The 22,936-nt window shown below is 46.1% G+C and overlaps 1 protein-coding gene across 2 annotated transcripts in view; it reads right to left on the bottom strand.

Moving 5' to 3' along the window:
- LOC147634758 (protein CYTOSOLIC ABA RECEPTOR KINASE 7-like) overlaps positions 1–21,824 on the bottom strand; it is a 51,831-nt gene extending 30,007 nt beyond the window's left edge. Inside the window, exons 1-8 of one of the 2 annotated variants that reach the window (XM_086803931.1) lie at positions 21,676–21,824; positions 21,261–21,386; positions 13,461–13,714; positions 13,212–13,338; positions 12,771–13,044; positions 11,877–12,009; positions 11,695–11,781; positions 11,389–11,496 (exon numbers count right to left, since the gene is read on the bottom strand). In XM_086803931.1, the coding sequence (XP_086660057.1) occupies positions 11,404–11,496; positions 11,695–11,781; positions 11,877–12,009; positions 12,771–13,044; positions 13,212–13,338; positions 13,461–13,714; positions 21,261–21,339 (1,047 nt within the window). In that variant the 5' untranslated portion in view covers positions 21,340–21,386; positions 21,676–21,824 and the 3' untranslated portion in view covers positions 11,389–11,403. Of the gene's footprint in view, positions 1–11,388; positions 11,497–11,694; positions 11,782–11,876; positions 12,010–12,770; positions 13,045–13,211; positions 13,339–13,460; positions 13,715–21,260; positions 21,387–21,675 lie in introns of those variants that run through there. The other variant, XM_086803930.1, reaches the window with a different exon arrangement.
- Positions 21,825–22,936: the final 1,112 nt, after the last annotated feature.

Raw genomic sequence — 22,936 nt, 5'->3', positions numbered from 1 at the left:
TTGCTAGTCTAGGCGAGCTCCGCACACTGGTCTAACCCCTTCCCTCCTATAGATGGAGAGAGTAGATTGAGCGCCACAACGCCACCTCCCCCCTCTGGCGACACAGAGCCCCAACACCCTACCCCTGAGGACGAGGATGGGGTGAGGTGGCAGAAGATGACCCAACACAGGCCGCACCGACTCCCCACACAGCCACAGCAACATGCCACCGCCAGACAAGACAGTCTGTCTGGACCCAGGCGGAAACAACCATGTCAAAGAACCATTTCGAGCATTTTTCTCAGGATCACCCCTGTGGAGTGGGGGTCCCACCTGCCCCCAAGAGGGTCCCAACATCAGGTCCAACCTAAAGACCGGTCCCATGGAGTAGTTCGGTACCAATCTTCACGATTTTTTGAAAACCCCCCCCCGCCCCGGAACCCCTCTTCAGGAGGATCTAATACCCCAGCAGCAAGTTCCCTTTGAAGATCAAGAGCAGATGTGGTCTTCCTCCTCTCCCCAGGATCCCCCCACATCCTCGCCCTCGGCATCTCCCCCATCCTCCCCTACTACAGAGCCGCCTCCAGTGTCCACTCCCCCCCAAATATTCATTTGGACGGGGGCTTCCGGACCAGCCCCCCTGGCATCTCGAGAGCACTCCCGTCGACCGCCGCCAACAGCCCCTGGCTTTGGAAGGAATCACTTATCGGAGCCTGTAGCAATGACAGTTGCTGCTTCCTCGGTGAGAGCCCTACCCCTAGAGTCTCCAAGAGGTCTCTCCCCCCCCTCGGCTGCCATTGCGGGAGTCATGGGACAGCCTATGGACTACAGCTTCTTTAGATGCCTACCAGGGGATGTGAGTGCTTTTGCAAAGACTTTCGCCCATCTCCGAGTCAGTGTCCATCTTTCATCTATCCAGACCACCCACTCCTAAGAGTACAACAGTGATCTTCTTCCCCCTCCCCAACTCCTACAGATACCTCTAGTGTGATAGTTGGAACCCAGTTCATGCATACAGCCGAGCCAAATCGGAGTGGGCACACATGGAGCATAGGATCGGGGAACACCTCGGAGGTCTACGTACAAAGGCAGACTATGACTACTCACCATCCAAACCCTCACCCAAGTCTCACAAGGCGGAGGGCAGCTCAGACAGATCTCACCCCAATAGACCCCTTTGATGCAGATGGCCTCTTGGAACATTCAAGGATTGGGCGGCCCACAGTGCCGCTCTAGGTGGGGAGTCTTTCGTGAAGAGCTACAAAGAGCCTTTGTGGGAGGCTCTATCGATGTCACCAATTTAGTCCCTACACCAAACGTGAACAGTGTTTCATACACTGACTGGAACTAAGGTGTGAACGGGGATTCTCCACAAAAGAAAGCTTGAGCATTTACCGGCAAAGTTTGGCCTGAACGATGGTCACGTAACATAAGCAACATGGATTTTTATTCATCAAAGTGACTCATAAGGTTTATAAGTCAACAGGTTCACACATCATTAAAGTGTGGCCGGACTTATTAATATTTTGGATAGGTGGACAAAGGGAGGCGTCAAGTAAAAACTTGGCCAACAAGCTAGAAAAAAGCACATAAGTTGATATTTTGGGCATATTCAACCACTTTTGGCAAAAAGGGGGAAAAGCATAGTTATATTTGGGGCTGGTTACTCTATGAAAGGGAGGACGAGTGATGCACATCATGCACACACACAGGTGGGCAGCAGTTGCAAAATTCTCTCTTCTGTTCACCAGCCATACACCTGGGCAACAGCGTGCTGTCTCTCTCCAGAACGCTGGCCGTACAGCAGGGCAGCCACCTTCTCTCTCACTTGAGCACTGGCCGTACAGGTGGACAGCACTCTTTCTCTCTCTCCACTGGCTGTACAGGTGGGCAGCAGTTTGATTCTTCTTTCTCTGATTCGCTGGTCGGACAGCAGGGCAGCAGCGAGCGCTTCCCCTCTCGCGGATTGGCTGGCCATACAGGTGGGCAGGAGCCTCTTCACCCCCTTCTGTTCGCTGGCTGTACAGGTGGACAGCAGCCTGTTTTCCTCTCCTCAGCGCTGGCCGTACATAGCAGCAGATCTCCGTCTCCTGAGTGCTGGCCGTACAGCAGGGCAGCAGCGCACTCACTCTCTTCTGATTTGCTGACCATACAGCAGCTTTCCTTCGGCTGAGAGCTGGTCGTACACCAGTTTTCTCTCTCTTCATCACTGCCTCGTGGCCACTCTTTTTGGGGCTGCTTTTGGGAGGAATCTGGGATTGTTTTGAGAGCTTTTCTGGGGTTGTTTTGAAGGAATCAGAGACTGATTTGAGAGCTCCTCTAGGGCAGATTTGCGGCTCTGTTCTGGGGGCTGTTTTGGCACGGAATTCGGGGCTGTTTTGGCACGGAATTCGGGGCTGTTGTTTTGAGGCCAATTTGCACTGGTTTATGGTGCTAATTGGTACCCTGATCTTTCGGCAAGTGTTTGCTGAGCTTTGTGGAAAATCTGGTGCAAGACTGCACCCGCACCTTGGTCTGTTCGTATCAGTTTATTCATTGGAAATTGGAATAAAACAGGGGGCCGACAAGGGGCCGGCCGTTCTAGCTCAGTGTTGTGTTCTTTTTCAGCTAATTGGTACCCTGATCTTTGATCAGGTGTTTGTTGAGCTTTGTGGATAATCCGGTGCAAGAGTGCACCCGCACCTTGGTCTGTTCATATCAGTTTATTCATTGGGAATTGGAATAAAGCAGTTCCGACGAGGGGCTGACCGTTCTAGCTCAGTGCTGTGTTCTTTTTGGTGTTGTTTTATGGTTGTTCTGCTGCGTCCTAAAGATTGTTTTAGTGTTTGTACTGTCTGTCGGTGTCCCGAGTGTTCCGGGGTTCGTTTTCATAGGTCTGAATTGGTTTCATTGGTATTAGAGCGCAGCCTCTTGCCTATTGTAGCTAGGCAGACGATCCTATAGCTATGGACATGACCCAAAGTTGCGAGGAGTAGAGGGAAAGGATTAGAACTCTCGAGCACATGTTGGAACAATACATCAAGATCATCAATGCACAGTTTGACCATCATAACTCTTTGACGAGGAAGCTTCGTCAAGAGCTTCTAGATGCAATTTTTTTAAAGATGTACTGAAGACCTTCATGTGAGGACAGTTATGGAAAGCAAAAGGATTATGGAGTCCAATGCTACAGATGTTTTCCTAGACTTGGCATCAATGTTGGAAATGAATCCCAAGAAATTGGCTTTTCACTATCTTCTTCAAGAAGGGGATATTATCCTTGATGCACGGGGCAAGTATCAGGTAAAGCCAGATCTGGGGTTGGCTAAACCTCATCAATCATTGGTTGCAAAGGAAGCTTCCAGATATTCTTCTCGATAGAGAAAGATGGCTCCTATTCCGGAACTGCCTGTTGTTCGAGGTGGAGACATGCATTCTTTGAGGGAGGCGATGGCTCGGAAGATGTCTCGGAAGGAGCACAACAAACAGAAGAAGCAACCTCCTCTAGTAGAAGATGGACCAATGGGATGTTCCAAGCCCAATTGTGATCCTGCCTCAAAAGAGGCGAAGTTTCAGAGGAAACTTAGACACTATTTTGGGTCTTGGGAATTTTGTTTTTCTCCTCAATATTTATGGGATGTTATCCTAGAAATTTTGATTGTACATAAATATATTGGCGACATGCACTTTATCGAGATAAGTACTTATGTTTAATGCTTTTCTTTCGCCAAGATTTGGAATTTTGTACATCTTGAACTCCCTCGTTGACGCAAGTGAAGAGGGTTTCTCATGTCTATCTTGAGATGTGTTTCAGGAAAGTTATTTTTCTGAAAGGTGTTTTCATTAATAGACTTCTCTATGGTTTTGATGAATAGTTTATGGTTTTGGTCTTGTGTATTGGAAGCTCCTCGCAATATGGGATGCTAGAATTGTTGCCTACACAAGGATCTCATATGAGGAGTAGTGGTATGGGACGCTAGAACATGTCGCATATGCAGTCACAAAAATATGAATTATTTATCAATAACATGGATTGGTTGATTCTAGTCTATGAACTAATTTGAAGCCAACATGGCAGGTATTCTGCGCTTGTATGATTGGTCAAAGATATGTAGGGCTGTCCTGTACAACAGTGTGCCAATTGAGCTTTCTTGGCTTTTTGTGTAAACATGTGCTTGTTTTAGCAGTTTTGTGGAGAAGGATTTCTCACATCGAACATGCCACGGCACATCCCTATTGCATGTTTGTAGATGGATCCCCAAGAAAGACTCTGGTGTGAGCCCATTGACATGTCAACAAGAGTTTATATCTTTTACAGGTATGTGGATGGATCCCCAAGAAGGACTCTAATGTGAGCCCACTGACATGTCAAAATAACATGTGTGGCTTGTGAAGCCTGACATGGCAGGACATGTGTGGCTTATGAAGCCTGACATGATAGAACATGTGTGGCGTATGAAGCCTAACATCACAGAACATGTGTGGCTTATGACACTTGACATGACAGAACATGTGTGGCTTATGAAGCTTGACAAACAGAACATGTGTGGCTTGTGTAGCCTGACATGGTGTGTTTTTCTTACAGTACATGTACCCGAATGATACGAGACATCATAGCATAGTTCACCTGTAAAGGCTCCTCTAACTGACAAACGCAAGAACTGGAATGTCCCTACCTACTGCTACCAACATCTGGCAAGCCATCCACCATTTGGTCCCGGAAAGCCTGCTCCAACGTATCCACATTCAAGTGGTCATGACGAAACTTCCACACATCAACTAACTAAGAACCTGTAAGAGAGAGTCCTAAGAGTTTGTAGATCGCATTCTCCACTCCGCCTTCCCATACAATGTAGCTTGTTACTTTGTTCCGTAGCGCAACAAAATGCTCATCAAACTCCACCCGTACGCCAGTCTTGCAAACCTCATGCACTAACAACAGATGAAAACCAAGAGATGGAACAAAAAGAACCTGGGAGGAATGCTTCCCTCCTTTGCCATCGGGAACGATCTCTAACTTACCCTCACTGTGAATAGGTATAGTGGACTCGTCACCAATCAGGATGTGACTTGCGTGCCTTCGAAGATCCTGTAATAACTCTCGGGACGGAGTCATGTGCCTGGAAGCACCACTGTCGAGAATCCAGTCCCAAGTGTCCCTAGCAAGAAGGGAGTCCAACCGCCTCCCTACTCGAAGAAGATGAAATGCCGGTGTCCATAATCTCCAAGTGCACAAAAGCTAGAGTCTTTACGGTTACTGTTGAGGAATCTCCACCCTTCTCGGTGCTCCACTTAGGACATTTCCTCCAATAGTGGCCTTTCTCGCCACAATTGTTACATGTCCTCTTTGCCTTCAAGGCGTCACGATCCAAGTCGAGCTCCTGCTCCGAAGACTTCTCCTGTGAAGACTTCCCTTTGCCCTTACTGCAACCTTGCGACCGTTGGCCAGTCAAGGCCTCAAAACCTCCGCCCTGAAGAGCGTTCGTAAAACACTCTTCTTGGTCCAAGACCATAGGCACAAGCTCCTCCCATGTGATGGTATTGAGCCTGCCACCACTCGTGATCAAAGAGGAAAAGATAGCTGAGTACTGAGAGGTTAGATGAGACAGCAAAGTGATGGCCACGTCCTCTGAAGATATCTCCTTCCCAGCTTGAAGAACCTCCTACTGAAGAGCCTGCAACTTGTTGATGTGCTCCCGCATCGTCGAAGACTTTGCAGGATCCATCACATGCATCTACACTTCCAAGAAGATCCGCTTCATGGGTGATACCCTGTTATACAGAGAAGCCAAATGTTGCCAAATCCCTCTAGCCAGTGTCATATGTTTGATATGATTAATCACCTGTGGTGTGCAATTAAGGAAGATGAAAGAACGCACACAGGCATTGACATGATCCCACAACTCTGCCTAAGCCTCCCGTTCTTTCCGAGTAGAGGGTAACAACTCCCCGTCCTCCAACTCTAGCCGTGGAACACCAACAATAATGAAATCAGGCAAGTCATAAGACTCCAATACAGACTCCATCACAACCTTCCAGATGCCATAGTTGGTCCCGTCCAACTGTCGATCCACCAAGAACGTGGGGAGAGTAGGGATCTTCACGTGCTTCTCAGCCATCTCAAGCAAGTCTGATATATCGAGGGGGTTACTTTGGTCTTGTGAAGGGAGGGTGGGTGGGAAAAAAATTGAAGAAGAGGCTGCAACTAATATGCAAGGTGGCTGTCCAACGGTTAACTGCCTTCAACCCAATCTCCAAGTCTCGAACAACCCAAGAGATCTCCAATCAACACCAAAAAACCAGCAGTCTTGCAAGCTCTTCAAATCTCCTGCAAGCTCCAAGGTCTTCAAGAAACAGTCTTGCAAGCTCTCCGAAGTCTCCAAGCTTCAAGCCACTTGGGACTCTGATACCATGTCGGAATACGCCACGGATATGAGACAAACAACTGAGAGCACACGCAGCAAGACTCCACGATGAAGATGAGCAAACGCAAGAGAGAACCACCAGCCTGAAAACGCAGAACTAGGTGTGGAAGAACAAACACAGAAGAGAGAGAGAGAGAAGCTGTATGAACTCTACTATATACAAGATCCGATACAATGATACAATGGAGTGTGGGGGGGGCAGGGCCAATATATATGGCCCTGGGCTGCTGGTCGGCCGGCCCAAAACAGGCCGACAGTAGCCCCATATGCTCACGACTAGAAAACATCAGTCGGCCAGGAGAAAACTCAATCGGCCGCCAGTCCTGAAAGTAGGTTGGGTAGCAAATCTCTAGTCAGCCAGCAAAAGACAACAGCCGACAACAAAAAACAGTCCTCCCACATCTAGCAATACTAGGAAAACACCATGGAAAGTGGGGGAAAATGGACACACACCTAATTGGGCGGGCACACCCACAACAGAGGCCCTAGTGTGTAATGTCCAGACAGGAGATGACTGCTAACATAAGACTCTTGCGAGTCATCCTCGTGGTGAGCTCGGCATCAAATATCTTGTGCCTCGACATCGACATCGGCCCGACCTCGACATCGGCACTCTTGTTTGATATTGTATTCATTTATTGTATTGATCTTGGCTTGGCAAAGCCCGTGGATTGTTCCTGAAATTAATTCAGGAAGAGGGGGCGAGGCTTGATCCCCGCTCAACGTGGTGTACTATATGAAACCCCTATAACCATCTTTCTCTCCCCTTCTCTCTCTAATGAAGAGCTGTTATTGCAGATTTCAAGACAACCAAACATGGTAGTAATGAAGAGTAGCTGCTAGAGAAATCCTTCATGTTATCTAGGATTCTCCTACGGTCATGTAGGGAATTTGAACTATTTTTAGTTTTATCTCTATTTTCATTTTGTTGCCCCCGAAGTGGAATGTAATCACATGGATGTATCTGATTAGTCCTATAGGTCAGATGTGGCCTCTAAAGGACGTTAATATAGTTTTCTTTTCTTTTCTTCTTTCTTTCTATCTATATCTCTTGTACACGTGGTTGAATCTGTCACTGCACACTCTCTTGGGTTACAACTACCTTTTCAAATCATTTGCCCATCAACCTCTTTGGAGGACCCTTGGCAATAGGATAGTCAGTAGAGATTTGCAAGAGGTCTGAGGAGTATGGGAGAGCTTGGTTTTCATGAGGGCACAACGGTGGCGACCCTAGATACTGGGCTGACCGAGATCAACACCATTCTCCAGAAGGTAGCTCAAACCAAGCTAGCAAAGTTTAGATAGTAGTAGAGGAGTCTCGGCCAGAGCCTAGCCTCCCTTCAACACCTGTAGGAGCACACACCAGATAGCCCTTGGATTGAGGCTCGGGGTGGTAGGTTTCCACTTTCTCGTTCAGTACGCCAACAATGTCCCATTGCGCCCTTCCTGTTCCTCGTTGTGGCGGAGGCAATGAGAATCTCTTAAGCTTCCTAGGAGACCGGACTACAAGGCCTTAGACTTCTTGTCAGATCTCAAGAGAGCTCCTCAATTTAGGGTTCACAGATGACAGTGGCCTACCTCTCCGGAGATGTGGAGAACCTTGTGAGGGCAAAAGGACGAAAGGACCAAATGTATGAGAGATCAGAGCAAAACAACATAGCATGAAATATGTGACTGAGTCTATATATAATGGTGAGTGAACATATGTACAAGAGCCCTCTGATGTGAGGTGACTCTGAGTAGAAAGACCAATGCAGAAGCAGAGATGATGTCATAGCTGAAGCACGGTCAGTGAGACGAAGGCTCACGTCGACGTGAGGCAAAGGCACTCCGAGGTGGTAGTGGCAGCGGAGATGAGGTGATGCAGGCTCTTGGTGACAAGGGTGCTGCGGTACCTGAGGTGGTAGATGAAGTGTAGAGAGGGCTGCTGTCCCGAGTGGTGGTGGTGGTGCAAGCTCTAAGTGTTGCAAGACCTGAAGGGTGCAAGCTCTGGTGACAAGGGTGATGTGTACCTGAAGGGTGGTGAGGAGCAGAGAGGGTTGCCGTCCCGAGTGGTGCAAGCTCTGGTGACACGGGTGCCGCGTACTTGATGTGGCAAGGAGCAGAGAGGGCTGCCATCCCGAGTGGTGCAAGCTCTGGTGACACGGGTGCTGCATACCTGATGTGGTGTTGATGTTGAAGATGAGCAGAGAGTGGGCTGTCGTCCCGATGGTGTGATGTAGCAGAGAGTGGGCTGCTGGCCCAATTGTGAGAGTTGAGGAAAAACGCTGAAGTGCTCTATGTAGCAGAGGGGGCTGCTGTCCCATGAGCTGCAGTAAAACGCTGATGATACGCTGATGTAAGCACTGATGTAAACTCTGATGTAAGTGCTGAAGATATGCTGATGTAAACGCTATGTAAGCGCTGATGATATGCTGATGTACTGAATGTAAACGCTGAATGTAGCACAGAGGGCTGTTGTCCCACGGTGTGGCCTGTAGCAGAGAGTGGGCTGCTGTCCCGTGATATGGCCAGATGAGAAAACGCTAAGGTGCTGTCCTGTCATGAGAAGATGATGAAGCTATGTGGTGTAGATCCCGGCAGCAGCAGCATCTGAAGTGGTACCGGATATGATCAATGATATGGTACCCGGTGGTGAATGTTGAGGCAAAGCTATATATACTGAGGGGGACTGCTGGTCGGCCAGCCTAAAGGCTGTCGGCCAGCAGCAAAGACACAAAATCCCCAAATAAAACCAAAAAAACCCAAAAAAATCCCCTTTTTAGGGCTGGGTAAAATGTTGTTTTCACACAACCTCCAAAGGTTTGCGGATGTAGCTGAGATCTTTTGTCAGGCCTCATGCACACACATCAACTAGCACAAGTCATGTGGATTTTGGGTTGGCTCATCCCCAACCCCTGCTTGGCGACCAGTCGAGTCCTTCCAATGGATTCCAAATGGGTACCCAATTCATTATCTTGGCTGCCAGATCGAGATTGACATCACCTCAAAGCAACTGCTTGCCCCCCTCCTCCTGAGCATTCGGAAGAAGAATGCTTTTTGAATGCTTTTTTACTCGAGCACGACCAGGCTTTCACACATTGGTCGAGTAGTGGTGACAAACCAGGTCCTTCTCGCTACCATGTGGTACATCACCTCTTGTTGGGCCTTCTCTAGGGCGTGTATTGGTCACTTACAATGGTTGATCTGCAGCTTGCTTTGAGAAGGCAGTGGTGGCATGGAGAGTTATCATTAAGCCTTGCCAAGAGGCGGCCTGGGCATTATTGATCCTTCTATGTAGAGCACCGCCCTTCTGGGCAAGCTGATCATCAAAGGACTCCTCCCAAGTGAAGGAGAGTCATCATTAAGCCTCGCCACAAAGGTGGCATGGAGAGTCATCATTAAGCCTCGCCACAGAGGCGGCCCAGGCATTATTGATCCTTCTATGCAGAGCACAGACCTTCTGAGCAAGCTGATCACTCATCAGAGGACTCCTCGCAAGTGGTGAGCCTTGGCAGAACTTTCTCATGGCCCGACTCTCCGCTTGCACTTCAATTCTTGGCGGTCCCTGGTCCTTGAGCCCAAGATTGATCTTCACAGAGGTAAGGACCCGCGGCCTTAGCCAAGCCTTCAAGGTTTGATTCGTAGAGAGCCTCTTTCGAGCACATTCGTTAAGCTCTCCACCAATCTCCCCAATCCTGGACAAGGAGAGGCTTCGACAGCCACCATTAGTTTGGAACCCTTGATTAGCCTTCCTAGTGGCCACATGCTAGGCTCCCGCTCTCACGTCTCATGGGGTGCATTGAGCGAGGGACCGGCCCAGTCTCTTGGAGAGTGGCTCACCTTCACGTGGCTCCTACCACATGCTTAGGAAAGGAACCTAACTAGGATCTGAGGCACAGACAGCCTCAGGGTTTTTTTTTAATGCCACGTAAGCATTGTACGACCACCTCCAAACACGTTGAGATTTTGCAGAAGTTATGTACAGAGCAAAGTGAATACACTTGTGAAGAGGAAACTCGATTAGAGTTTAATCGTACAACTCTACCAGCAGGTCATACGATTTTGAAATTAGGGTTTGCTTATTTTGACTGCATAGGTAGATTCGAGGTATGCTGTTAGGTACCCTCTAGGAAAGGTTTGGGCAAATTCTGAACAAAAACCTTAAAATGAACAAAAACCCTAAAACAATAGGAAACCTTTGCTCTAATACCAAATGTTGGCACACAGGAACCTAGTGTTAGGGTTTGCGGGGCAATGGAAGCTCATACACACACACACACACACACACACACACACACACACACACACAAGAAGCAAATCAATTGAGAGAGAGTTGGAGAAGTACTTGCACATATAGTCACACATAATGATAGACAAGTACAAGTGATAATAATAAACCTAGTCTAGGTGTCCTTTCACACCAAATGTCCAGGGGGAAAAAACGCATAGGACAAAAGTGCCCCTAGAGTTAGTGCATGTTCACATGCAACACTACATATAAGCATATGCCCTCATTCATCTCAGCAACCCATATGGCTGCCACATCATCAGCAGGCTGATGTATGGCATGTTGCCTTTAATCAGCCCTTGATGCTGGCCGGCCTGTTTTAAGAGCTAGTTGAGTTGTTTCAGGACTGTCCCAAGCATCCATAGTGCATGTTTGTGCCTGTGGGCGACGTCCATAATCAGTCCATTGATGTTTACGTGACAAGAATGCATCTAATACTCCACTACTCTGCAATCCAAGCACTAGGAGTGTCGCATGTGGACCCGGAACACCAGTTTCATGATTGCTTCACTTTCTGGAAAGGAATGTATTGTTTGGTACACCGTACATGCTTTCATATTTCTTGTTTATGGCAAATCTGGCTTAAAAACCTCTAAAACATTGTACAAAACAAAATACTCCAATAGTATACTTGGTATTGAGGGGGGTTGGCCTGGTTCCGGCCCCAATGTGGTTACACTGTGCAATTGCTCATTTTCAGCATTCTCTTCTTGCACGTTGTTTCCATTTCATAAGTGTTTTAAGTGTTAATTATTTACGAGACGGTGCCCGGGTAGTGCTCACACCTGACCAAGTGAGGTACAAGCCACACCACTGTATATCATTATGGCGGTGTCCAGATCCCTGCCCTCAAAAAATATTTGAGGACCAGATTGAGTGAGCCAAGCTAACTGTAATCCTTTTGTGTATGTTTTGATCACATACGACATGACCACAGGATACCAAGATTTATAGTCCAAATTTTGCTTTTGTTTTTCGAGCCGGGTCAGAGACAAGCATGCTCATCTCTGAGACTCGAGCAGAGAAATGAAGGATAATCACCTTGGCCACTGCCTTGATTGGGTAATCTGTCTTAAGCTTGGGATCAACACACTGCTTTACTTTGTCTTCACTTAGTCTTGGAGTTGCCTGCATGAACACATCATCCCCTCAAAAAGCTTGTCCAATAATTACAATCATTTAATAAAGCCAATACATGAATTAGCTGGGAGTGCATGTCTCACCCATGTGACCAGACTTTGCTGCCCACGTGGTAGTGTATGATCAACCGGCTTTCTCCCAGTGAGAAGCTCCAATAAGACCACTCCGAAGCTGTAAACATCACTCTTCTGTGTCAACTGTCCTGTCATCGCGTACCTGAAGGCAAAGATTTGTCAGCTTGTAGAAAATAGAGAACCCATGTATGTAAACACATGTTCATCCCTTGTAAGCATGGACCTGGCATCTACATGTAATCAAAATCTTGACACCCCCCAACCATAATCATGCTTTTTTGCATGAAAAAATCATAGGAGACAACAATGTGAGCCGCCAGGATGGCACTAAATGTCTTACACAGAATATACTTAATTAACTTCATACCACCCTGTATGGCAATACCATTGCCCTTCCTTCTCCCAGATTACAAAGTGATAACGTATCTAGCCTATAGTTCCTTCGGCGACTTCCCTGTAAAACTTAATGAGCACTCCTCTCAATCTTTCAATCCTTGCAAGCAATTTCAAGTGTAACATTACCATTTGGTCCTGGACCCATAAACCTTAATTTTCTAATTGATTACTCAGCATGAATGTTGCCATGTAATGGCACATAGCAAGGATCAGCCCTCACAAGGGCCAAAGACATCTAAATAACGTGTATGAAAGAAATAGCCAGTTACACAAAAGATTCCCAGCTCAACACTCCCTAGTGGGAGAAGATCCACAGCTTGATGGCATGGCATGTTTGAAGATTGCTAGAAGTGATTGACAACACAAAACCACCCAATGCAAAGAAAATAGTATCATCTCAAAAAAAAGGTATATATAAGTAACATAGACAAATCAAACGCACTTCGAGCAAGGCATTTTAGTATGAAAGCTCTGACACCCCTGACATAATTGTTATCGCTGACTTACTCTGGAGCATGATAACCGAAAGTTCCAAGAACACGGGTAGAGTGGAGACGGGCTGCCATGTCAGGTGCTTGATTTGAGAGGTTGAAATCAGCAATTTTCGCAGTGTAGTCATCAAAGAGTAGAACATTGCTAGATCTGATGTCACGGTGGATGATGGGAGGCTGCACTTTCTCGTGCAAGTATTCTAAGCCCCTTGCGGCTCCCACAGCAATCTTCACACGTTGCATCCAGTCAAGGACAGGCCCTGGCTGGGCACCTTGGACACCTTTTCGACCTTTACAAAACATCATGTCACAAAGTCAATTGATATTACAAAAAATTGGCACAAGGTTTAAAATATTACTCTCCATACTCATCAAAAGAAGAACAATTATGAACATTTACAATACAAAACTTATTTATCAAATAATGCACCGTGCAGGAGGGCTACACAATTTTTACCATGTAGGATATCATGTAAAGAACCCATCGTTGCGAATTCATATGCCAACACTCGCAGATTGCCATCAATGAAGTATCCAATAAGCTCCACCACATTTTCATTCCTCAGCCTTGAAACTCTAGACACCTGTAGAGCTCGGTGACAGGTGTAACAGATGCAATACAGCAGGTCTAAGGTGAACTTCATTGAAAGATAGATATAGCAAGAAAAGATAAGTTTCAGCCCTCATGACTAGAAGTAAACCCTACCTGAGCTAAAAACTCATTGTCGGGCTCCTGCTGATTGCTGACATCAAGTTTTTTAACTGCCGCAGATCTGCCATTATTCAGCTTTGCAAAGTAAACCCGCCCATATGAACCTTCGCCTATCAATGCATTTGCTCCAAAATTTTCAGTTGCCTCTCTCAATTCATCCAATGATATAGCTGGTGCTTCTATTGGCTGGATGGTTTGTGTAACCGGGTTTCGGACTGCTGGATTGGCCTTTTGGGCACCCATATAACCTGTTCCACATAACAATTCTATATACTATTATATTCCTTCTTCATAAGGCTGGAATACATGCAACCTTACAAACTGAGAAAATAATTGTACCTATTTAACAACAAACAAACAAAAACGAGAAAAAGTTACAAAGACATAAAAAGCAACTCTTGCAAATCAACTCGATGTTAATGCTCAATGCAGACCTTCACACAGCTCTCACGGACAATCTTGTGGCCCAAACTTAGAAGCAACTGCACAAGATGCCCTAGTGAACTCCTCGCTAAGACAACTTAGGGCCTAGCAATATGTCATATTTGTAGCTTTGCTTTTCCACAGCTACCACATGCAATGCCTCCTGCACGAAACCCAAGAACTTGACAGAGGTCTTCAATTCAACCAATTCTCAGCCATACCACAATCAACCATCACCACTACTATCTGTGCCGTATGTGGTAGTTCATACTACTCACTTTAGCCCTCGCCAGTGTCCACTCCATACAGTTTGCATGCGTGGGCTGCTGCTGGGTTATACAGCCACAATTCAGCTCTCTTTCCTTGCCTTGAGGATCTGCACACAACTGTGCAGCCTGCTTGGGAACTGTGTGCACCAATCTCGCACCAATCCCGGAACCATGCACAAGCAAGAACAGGCCTGGTAACTGTGCACTAGTGCAAAAAAGCAAGCCCAAATTTTAGCAATCAGTTCCACTTGTGCTTTGTGAGTATTTTGGGATAAAAATACACAATTTCAGCTCTTACCTTTCTTTTTTTTGCAGAAAGGAGACTTCTATTAAGTATGAATAGACCATAGAAAATCATGGCTGGAAGCTGGAACCAAAAAACCTTATCCTAGAATGTAAGGTGATCTGGGCACAAAGGTTTTATTGCACAAATTTAATATTGCCTTCAATGATGAAGCTTCACGGAGAAGTATAAGATCCGCCATTTGCAAGTATGTTTCTAAAAGGGTCGGCTGCACATTGGTGGATTATGGAGAAGCTCTCCTTTTTTTCCCCAAGAAAAAGATCCTTCTATTAGTTATACGAAAAACCAGCCAACAGGCTGAAGTACATGCTCAGAGCCTCTAAAAGAAGGAAGACATTGGGAAGCGTAGTCCCCTCCATGGCTGGCCACTTATGGAGGGAAGCCACACTGGTGGCCTGCGATGCTGCCAAGTGAAAAACCGTCTCTGTCCGAGACAAGGGGACCCTGCTGCCATGTGTGGAGAAAGGCCTTTCGACGTCTCCGCATGCGATCCAAATCTCCTTGAAGCTTCACCCACTGACCGCAAAGGGTATGAATGATATTTGACCATATGGCACAGATGGACTCCGCTTGGGGAGGGGGGAGGGGGTTCAATGGCCTTGCTACACCGTGCCTGCCAAATGTGCCATGCCACAATGCGGTCTCCCATCGTTGACAAGTGCCGGGGGACCAAGCTACTACTAGAGAGTAGAGGAATCCAACTCAGCCATCTGCCTCTGTTCATAGTAATCTCAAAAATCCCTCATAGAACTGGGATAACCAAAGAGAAAGAGTTCCGCTCTTTCTCAGATAAGCTTTAAGATCGGTCAGGGTCTGGGTATTCCGGTCGAGACGGTTAGTCTCGCAGTGATTCCTCCAAGCGACCCTGGCCGTTTCCACAATCTTTAACCTGGCGAGAGTCATCTTGCTTCTCTCATTGTAGCCAGTTACATCAAAGTATTCCTCCATTGCCTCAATCCACTTTTCCACTACTTCACGTAATTGTTCCCCTTCACCCTTAAAGGGACCAAGTTGGGATCTGTGCAGGGCTTTTCGAACATCCGGATCTAACTCTTCGTCATTGGTTAGAGAATCCGGTTGCCTTGCACGGGCCGCGCGCCTCATGACTCTGACAAAACGAGATTTTTGTCAACTTAACTTTGACATTAAATTTATGATTATTTAATTTTTGCGATTTATTCTTTAAACAGATAATTATTTCATCATACATCATCAAACAAGATTTACTCTGATAATTTTATTAACCATATTCACAATCATGAAAACAATTTGGAATTTTTTTGTAAAACATCATTTATTATCAAAAAATTTTGATATATACAGAGCATCACGGCTCCCCAAAATCACTGTCTCAATCGTATTCGCATAAAGAAGCGAAACTGCAAAGGAGACATGCCATGGTACACACGATTCATTACAGAAAGTGGTGCTGTAATTCTATCTCTAGGGATAAAACGGCTAAGAAGCCTAAAAACTCGGCATGAAATTCTGAAATTCCTGGGTGAATGATCAAATTTCTTACGAGTGACTTCAATGCCCACACAGAGAGCAGACAGTGTGAGGTGTATGACTATGATGACATCGAGATCCTCCACCCTGTGGATCTAGACGAGATAGGGGCTAGTCGGGCATCAGAGGACACTGGACCAGACAGATGACATTATGGGGACCACTTACTAGAGTTGGGAGCCAGGCATCGTCTCGTTATTTATAATGGGATGCTACAGTAGCCGGGATCATGAGGGCTGACATGCTTCCCACATGGGGGTCATACACGGACCAGAGGCACGGTGGTGGACTACATTACGGGATCTTTGAAGGCATCACAGCTTGTCACCTCATTCTCCATCCCACCTCGTCCTATTGGGGCAGATCATACATACTTGGCATTTTCACTAGCCGGATCACCAGTATCACCAGCCCCCCACATACCAACGCTACACACTATCATCTACTTCACACATGACATGGCAGACATATACACTAGCAGAGTAGAGGATGGGCTACTACTCATGGATCCCTTGGCACCTATGGATACCATTACAGGCCAGATGGCATCACTCCTACACACGGCTGCATTACAGAGCTTCCCACATCGTGTCCACTCAGGAGAGCCTGCGAGATCTGGGACTATGCCCCAGAACAGATGGTATGATGACGAGTGCAGAGCCCTATACTCACGGCTCCGCATACAGAGAGCCCTGGGAGCCATCACAAAGCAGGAGTCGAGAAGAGAGATGAGGAAACTTACTCGCCGCAAAAGGCGGGCCTTCGCAGAGATACAGGAGCTAGAGATCTTCCATTTCTTCATGAGTAGAGATAGCCCTATCTCATGGCGGCACTTCAGAGAGTCCCGGACACCGACACCCATTGCAGACCCACAAACATGGCACACACATGCAAAGGGCCTACACCACGCCCCACAGCAGCCACCTATACCCCATCCTTCGAAGCTCGTTGTAGAAGCTGATAGCTCAAATGGCCAAACCGAGCATGCCAAAGAGCAGAAGAAGAACCAGAAGAAAGCAAAGCGATCAACTTGTACAAACCACTATCTTGGACTCCCTCAGCCAAGATGCTACCAGTCTCCTTATCACGAATGGTAATCTCATAACGAGAGAAGATCACCACTCGCTGACAAAAGGTTAAATGCCAAATCTGGGATGTACAAAACGTCAGAGAAGTATCTCTTGTCCTCAGAGGAGCGGAAAATGGGGATGGTGCCATGTCCATGCACTGGCACGGAAGAAGAATCACCCAAAGTGATCTCGCTTGTCTTGGCAGTGAAGTCCTCGAACCAATCTCGATGGGGTGTCATGTGAGCAGTAGCACCACTATCCACAATCCACGACCGCGACTGAGAAGTCACAAGAGCAAGTACACGACGAGTACCTGCTAATAGAAGAATACCATCATCCCTCTTGGTCTGAGACACCGCTGTAGAGGACGAGTTCTTTGCTTCTTCATCCCACTTCTTCTTGTGACATTGGGGCGATTTATGACCCTTCTTGCCACAATAATGACACTCAATGTCCTTGTTTTTAGAAGATTTGCTTGTCTTTGTCTTTATCCTTGGAGTTCTTGTCAGAACCCCCTTTCCCTTTCTTTTGTTGATTCTTCCCTTTATCTCGTGCAGCCAAAGCTCCATCAGAACCACCAGAGGTGCCAATCCGCTCCTCAAAGCGAGACTCAATCTGCATAATGGAGGGGAGAACTTCCTCCGACTAACTAGAACAGGACGAGGAGAAGAAACAAGAGACTGAAAATAAGCATCAAACCTCTCTGGAAGCTTGGAGAGAAGCCGAATAGCCATATCCTCTGTAGAGATATCCTTGCCACAAACAGCAAGCTCGTCACAGAGGTCTTTCATCTTCGAGATGAAAGCAGATAAAGATGGAAAGGAAGAAACTGACAAGTTCATAAGCTGCTTTTCCACCGCCAAAATCGGATCCAGAGACTTAATCTCGTAGAGATCTACACATGTCTTCCAAATTTCATGTGCAGCATTTGCTATACGCACATGAGAGAGAACAGAATCCTGACAATTCAACATCAGAAAGAAGAAAACACGACGATCATTCGCCTGCCAAATATCAATCTGTGCCTGAGTCTCACCACCGGAAGCAAGGTGGCATTAGCAGGTGTAACAAGCCAATCCCAGAGATCCACACCACGCAAGGCTAATTTCACCTTCACCTTCCACAAAGTGTAGTTGGAACCATCCAACTTTGCAGACTCAGAGAACATATGAAGTGTAGTGGGGACAACCATCACAAAAGCTTGGGCTCAATCTCAGAAATATGCACAATCTCGGAAGGAGTGTCCACCAAGGTATCAAGGTTGCCACCAAAGCCAGAACCACCACAAGACCCCCTCTGCAAAAGGGAATGTCCACTGGAGAGGAAAACACAGCCACAGAGGGGTTGCACTCCTGAAAAAACAAGCCGCCTATTTCCAAACTCCAAGAAGGGAAAAAAACGCTGATGAAAAAATATCTCAAGGCTGTAAGCGATGAAGCCAAAGTGAAGGAAAAGCAATCAGCAGCAACTGTCCAGAAAACGCAGCATCCAGAGGACTGCAAATCTGAGAAAAATGCTGAGGTGAAGGGGTGTAGGTAGGGCACAAATTGGGGCAACAGAGAGAATCATTGAACCGGGAGCGATGATACCATGAATGAGTGCACAGAGCAGAAGCAAATAAGCAATAGTGTGTGCTAAGAGTGAGTGCAAGAGAGAGAGAGATATGGAGCAACTATGCTGAATATACTGAAATGATACAGTCCCAAGCAAGAGACAGAAAGTGTCTTATAAGTGAGGGAGCAAAAGAAAGACTAGGCAAGATGAAAAAGTGAGAGGCCAACCCACCTATTTATAGGTAAGAGGGGCTGGCCGACTAGACATGATAAACTGGCCGACTAGATACAGTGTAGCTGGCCGACTGGGGAAAATACATCTAGGCTGGGAAAAATCCTAGAAAAATATATAATAAAAGGGGTGGCCAGCCCACAATCAAGGGCCATGAAAAGGGACCAAAAGGGCCACCAGATATGGGCAGAAACTAGGGATGAATGTGCTAACAGTTCTTTGTCTCTCAACAGCGGTATGTTCATGAGTTGCTTGAGGCCTCTGGGATGGAGAACTGCAAGCCTATCGCGTCATCGATGGGCCCAAACACGAAGCTTACAGTGAATGATCCTTATGAGCTGGTTGATGGCTCTCTGTATCGAAAGCTGGTTGGTTCATTGATCTAGTTGCTGAGCACCAGATTGGATTTGAGCTTTCCTGTGGGGCTGTTGAGCTCCTTCATGCAAACGCCTTTTAAGTCTCATTGGAATGCAGGATTGCAGATCTTGCGGTATCTGTAGGGTATGAAAGATCTTGGACTCTTCTACGACACTGGAGGGGAAACAAAGGACCGAGTCCAGCTCCAAGGCTGGAGTGACTCAAATTGGGGAGGAGATCCAAACACGAGGAGATCTACACCAGGCTACAATTTTATCTTGGACTCAGGAGCTGTTTCATGGTGCAGCAAGAGGCAGCCGGCTATTGCCTTGTCATCTATAGAGGCAGAGTACCGAGCTGCTTGTGGTGCTGCTTTTTGCGAGGTTGTATGGCTGCGGAGGTTGCTTGGCGAGATCTGGTTTCCAGATAAGGAAGCCACGATCATCTAGTGCGATAACCAGAGCTGTGTCGCTATTGCTCGGAACCCGGTCTTCCATGCCCGGACCAAGCACATAGAGATACAATATCACTTTGTTCGTGAGAAGATTTTGGCTGGTGACATCTTGCTTGTGTATTGCTCAACGGAGGACAATGCAACGGACCTCTTCACGAAGTCTCTACCTCAGGCTATGCTCCGACAACACTCCAGCTCACTAGGGTTGGCTCCACATCCAAGAGCTGAGAGGGGGTGTTAGCAGTCATCTCCTGTCTATACATTGCACCAAGGCCTCTGTTGTGGGTGTGCCCGCCCAGTTTTGGTGTTCCCCCATTTTTCCTCACTTTCCATGTATTTTTCCCCATTTTTTCTGGGTGGGGGAGGCATGTCGGCTGTATCAGATGCTGGCCGACTTGTGGAGTTGCTACCCGACCTGACCTAGTTACCTGGCCGACTGGCCTAGAGCTGGTCGTGAGCATCTGGCTGCTGTCGGCCTGTTTTGGGCTGGCCGACCAGCAGCCTGGGGCCATATAAAATGGCCCCTGCCCCCACACTTGCCATTGTACCATTCCGGGATTTTCTAGTGTATATACAAAGTTTATACAGCTTCTCTCTCCCTCTCTCATCTGCGTTTTGCTCTCTACAGCAGTTGTCTTCAGTTCCGCTGTGCATTCTGACAAAAAGCTAGTGGTGCCATCATTTTGTGTACCCTTATGTGCTTTGAAATGTGCAGCCAATGGCCATGTCCTCCAATAAACATTCCTGTATCTTGTAGAAGAACTGAGTGAATTATGCACTGAGGCTTGGTGTCCTGTTGGAAAGAAAGATCACACTCACAACATGCTTCAATGCAACGCCTCACCCAACCAATGGTGAGTACCATTGTGGTGATAGGCAAAAAACTCAACAGACCAAAAGACCACAAAATTTCAATCATTGTGTGAGGTGCAGCAGAAGCAAATTGCATCTTCTATCTTGGGAAGAAGCAGTCCAGTCCACAAGGGCTCTTTCTTCCATAAAGACATCTCCTATACCTTGGGTGCAAACTTGATCAGCTATTGTGACTCAGACTAGGCAGAAGTCCTGCATCTGCATCGGCTATACCTTTGCCTAGAACCTTGACCAGCGAACTCGCTAGAAGATAGTCGATCTCAAGCTACTACTTTACACTTGAATTGAATTGTCACTCTTAAATAAATAAAAAAAGGCCTCATTGAGCTCATTCTTTGACAAAAGACGAGTGCAGGCTATAACCAGGCAACAGCTCTCTTTTGTTTTATTGAGATATATACATAAACCCACACCCCCAAGAACGGTCCCCCATGTGTCCCCTTACTACATGTCACTGCCCGTCCGAATCAGGTGAGGGTCGAAGCCACATCCAGTACAAAGGCTTTGAACACTCTGACCGCTCTGCACTACGGGAGACAGCAGGCATCAGCTCTGTTATAAATATTAGAGATGCATAGTGATCACAAAGGAACATCCTAATCCATGCTGGAGCCTTTAAGTCCATGCAATGCATGATAACCACAAGGAACCTGATATATTAATCTATTCGCTCATTCATTTACTTAATCATTTATTCAAAGAACAGAAAGATCTTTTTTGGCAATTTTTGAGTTTTTTAAAAAAGAGTACCATTGGGTGTAGTACTGTAAGGATTGTCCGAAGACTTCAAGTGCTCTTCTTCACCAGGGCAGCAGAAACAACTCGCCATTTCAAGAGATTAACCAAAGGGTTTCAGAATCTTGCATTTGCACCTGCCTGCAAAAACCCAAAAGAGGTGAAAAGAAATGCAGATCTGGTAAAATATAAATACAAAATTTAACAGGGCAAACTGATCAAGAATAAGATGGGCACACAAGGGTACACAGATCGAAGAGCATTATGATCAGACATTATATTGATTCGAAGATTAAGCCCTAATTGTTGACGCAATCGATAATTTGATAGTATAAGGATTAATGATCCGGAGGATTTGATGAAGAGAAAAATCATTATGGAGAGTTTAATTATGCGAAGAATAGTATGACGAAGGAGGGGCTGAGAATACCTAGTTCTATTGCATGATGAGAGAGAGAGTCGGGGGCTGCGAAGCAGGGCAGACTAGCATTGACAAGGGGACGTGACTTAGTCAGTCAAAACAAGAGGGCCGGTTCTTTTTCACACTTGGGAAAGTTATGCACATAAAGACTTATGGTAGACAACTTTTTGTTGACTATAAGCAATATCACCTCAAAGTGTTTTACAGACTGTGTTTACCAAGACTCCACCCTTTTTTCTCTAGTGATGGACAAGGAAGACTCATGAGTCCCCATCGATGAGAATGGGCGTGAGAGATCTCCCCCCTTTTGTCGACTTTCTCTCCCTTTTTTTTATTTTAGTGTGTAAAACACCTCATAGCAATATGGCCCAATACTAACTCGTAGCAACTGAACGAGCGAGGGCTTGGATAAGCAAGATTGCCAATCCAAGTTTTACAGACAATGAAGGATGGATAGCAAAGATCGCCTTTTCTTATAATTGGAAATCCAAATTGCAAATTTCTAGCTCTAACAATAAGAAGGATGTTGTAATTTTCATGGAGAGGGACAAGTTAAAGGCTATCTCGAATTAACGGCTTTGAATCGTGTAAGTATATCAGAATATAACCTGATTTTGAAGTTATGTACAAGACTTGATTAAGCATATACTCATTTGACCAATTAAGGAGTAGGTAGTTCAAGACCACAAAAAAATAATCTAATGGAACTCTTTAGTCCATTTGCATTGTGGTGGATTATACCATGCTTATATGTTTTTCTCTTGCATATCAACTTTTTCTACCACTCATAGATTAGGAAAGATGAGTTGGAGAAGATAGGTGTAATATGTTCTTTAATATTGATTGCATTCATTCATTAGGCTTGTTGCTTCTTTATTCGCTTTAGTAGTGAAGGAAGCAATGTCAACAATGTGATCTCAAAAGACCAACAACTTTTAGTATAGCACTAAAAAGAGTGAAGTCATTTCAACTTTTAGAATAGCACTAAAAAGAGTGAAGTCATTCAATTTATGAATAGTATTAAAGTATCATGTTAACATCATATGCATTGCATTGAGACTTGTGGAGTTTCAAGCATATTCATAAAATTATGCTCTAATTCATGTAGTGATCAATACATCGGGGCCGTAGTGAATGGGCAGCAAGTCCAAAATTAGATCACAAGTTTGCTCAAGCTAAATGATAGTAAATCTCAATTTGAACATTTCAACACGATACTCCACGTTATGTGTAATTCTTGCACAATGATACGGATTGTGCTACACTATAC

Source organism: Cibotium barometz, chromosome 10 (genome assembly GCF_041138505.1).
Source record: "Cibotium barometz isolate CiBa-2024 chromosome 10, ASM4113850v1, whole genome shotgun sequence".
Classification (NCBI taxonomy): Eukaryota; Viridiplantae; Streptophyta; class Polypodiopsida; order Cyatheales; family Cibotiaceae; genus Cibotium; species Cibotium barometz.
This window is presented reverse-complemented; position numbering and strand designations above follow the sequence as displayed.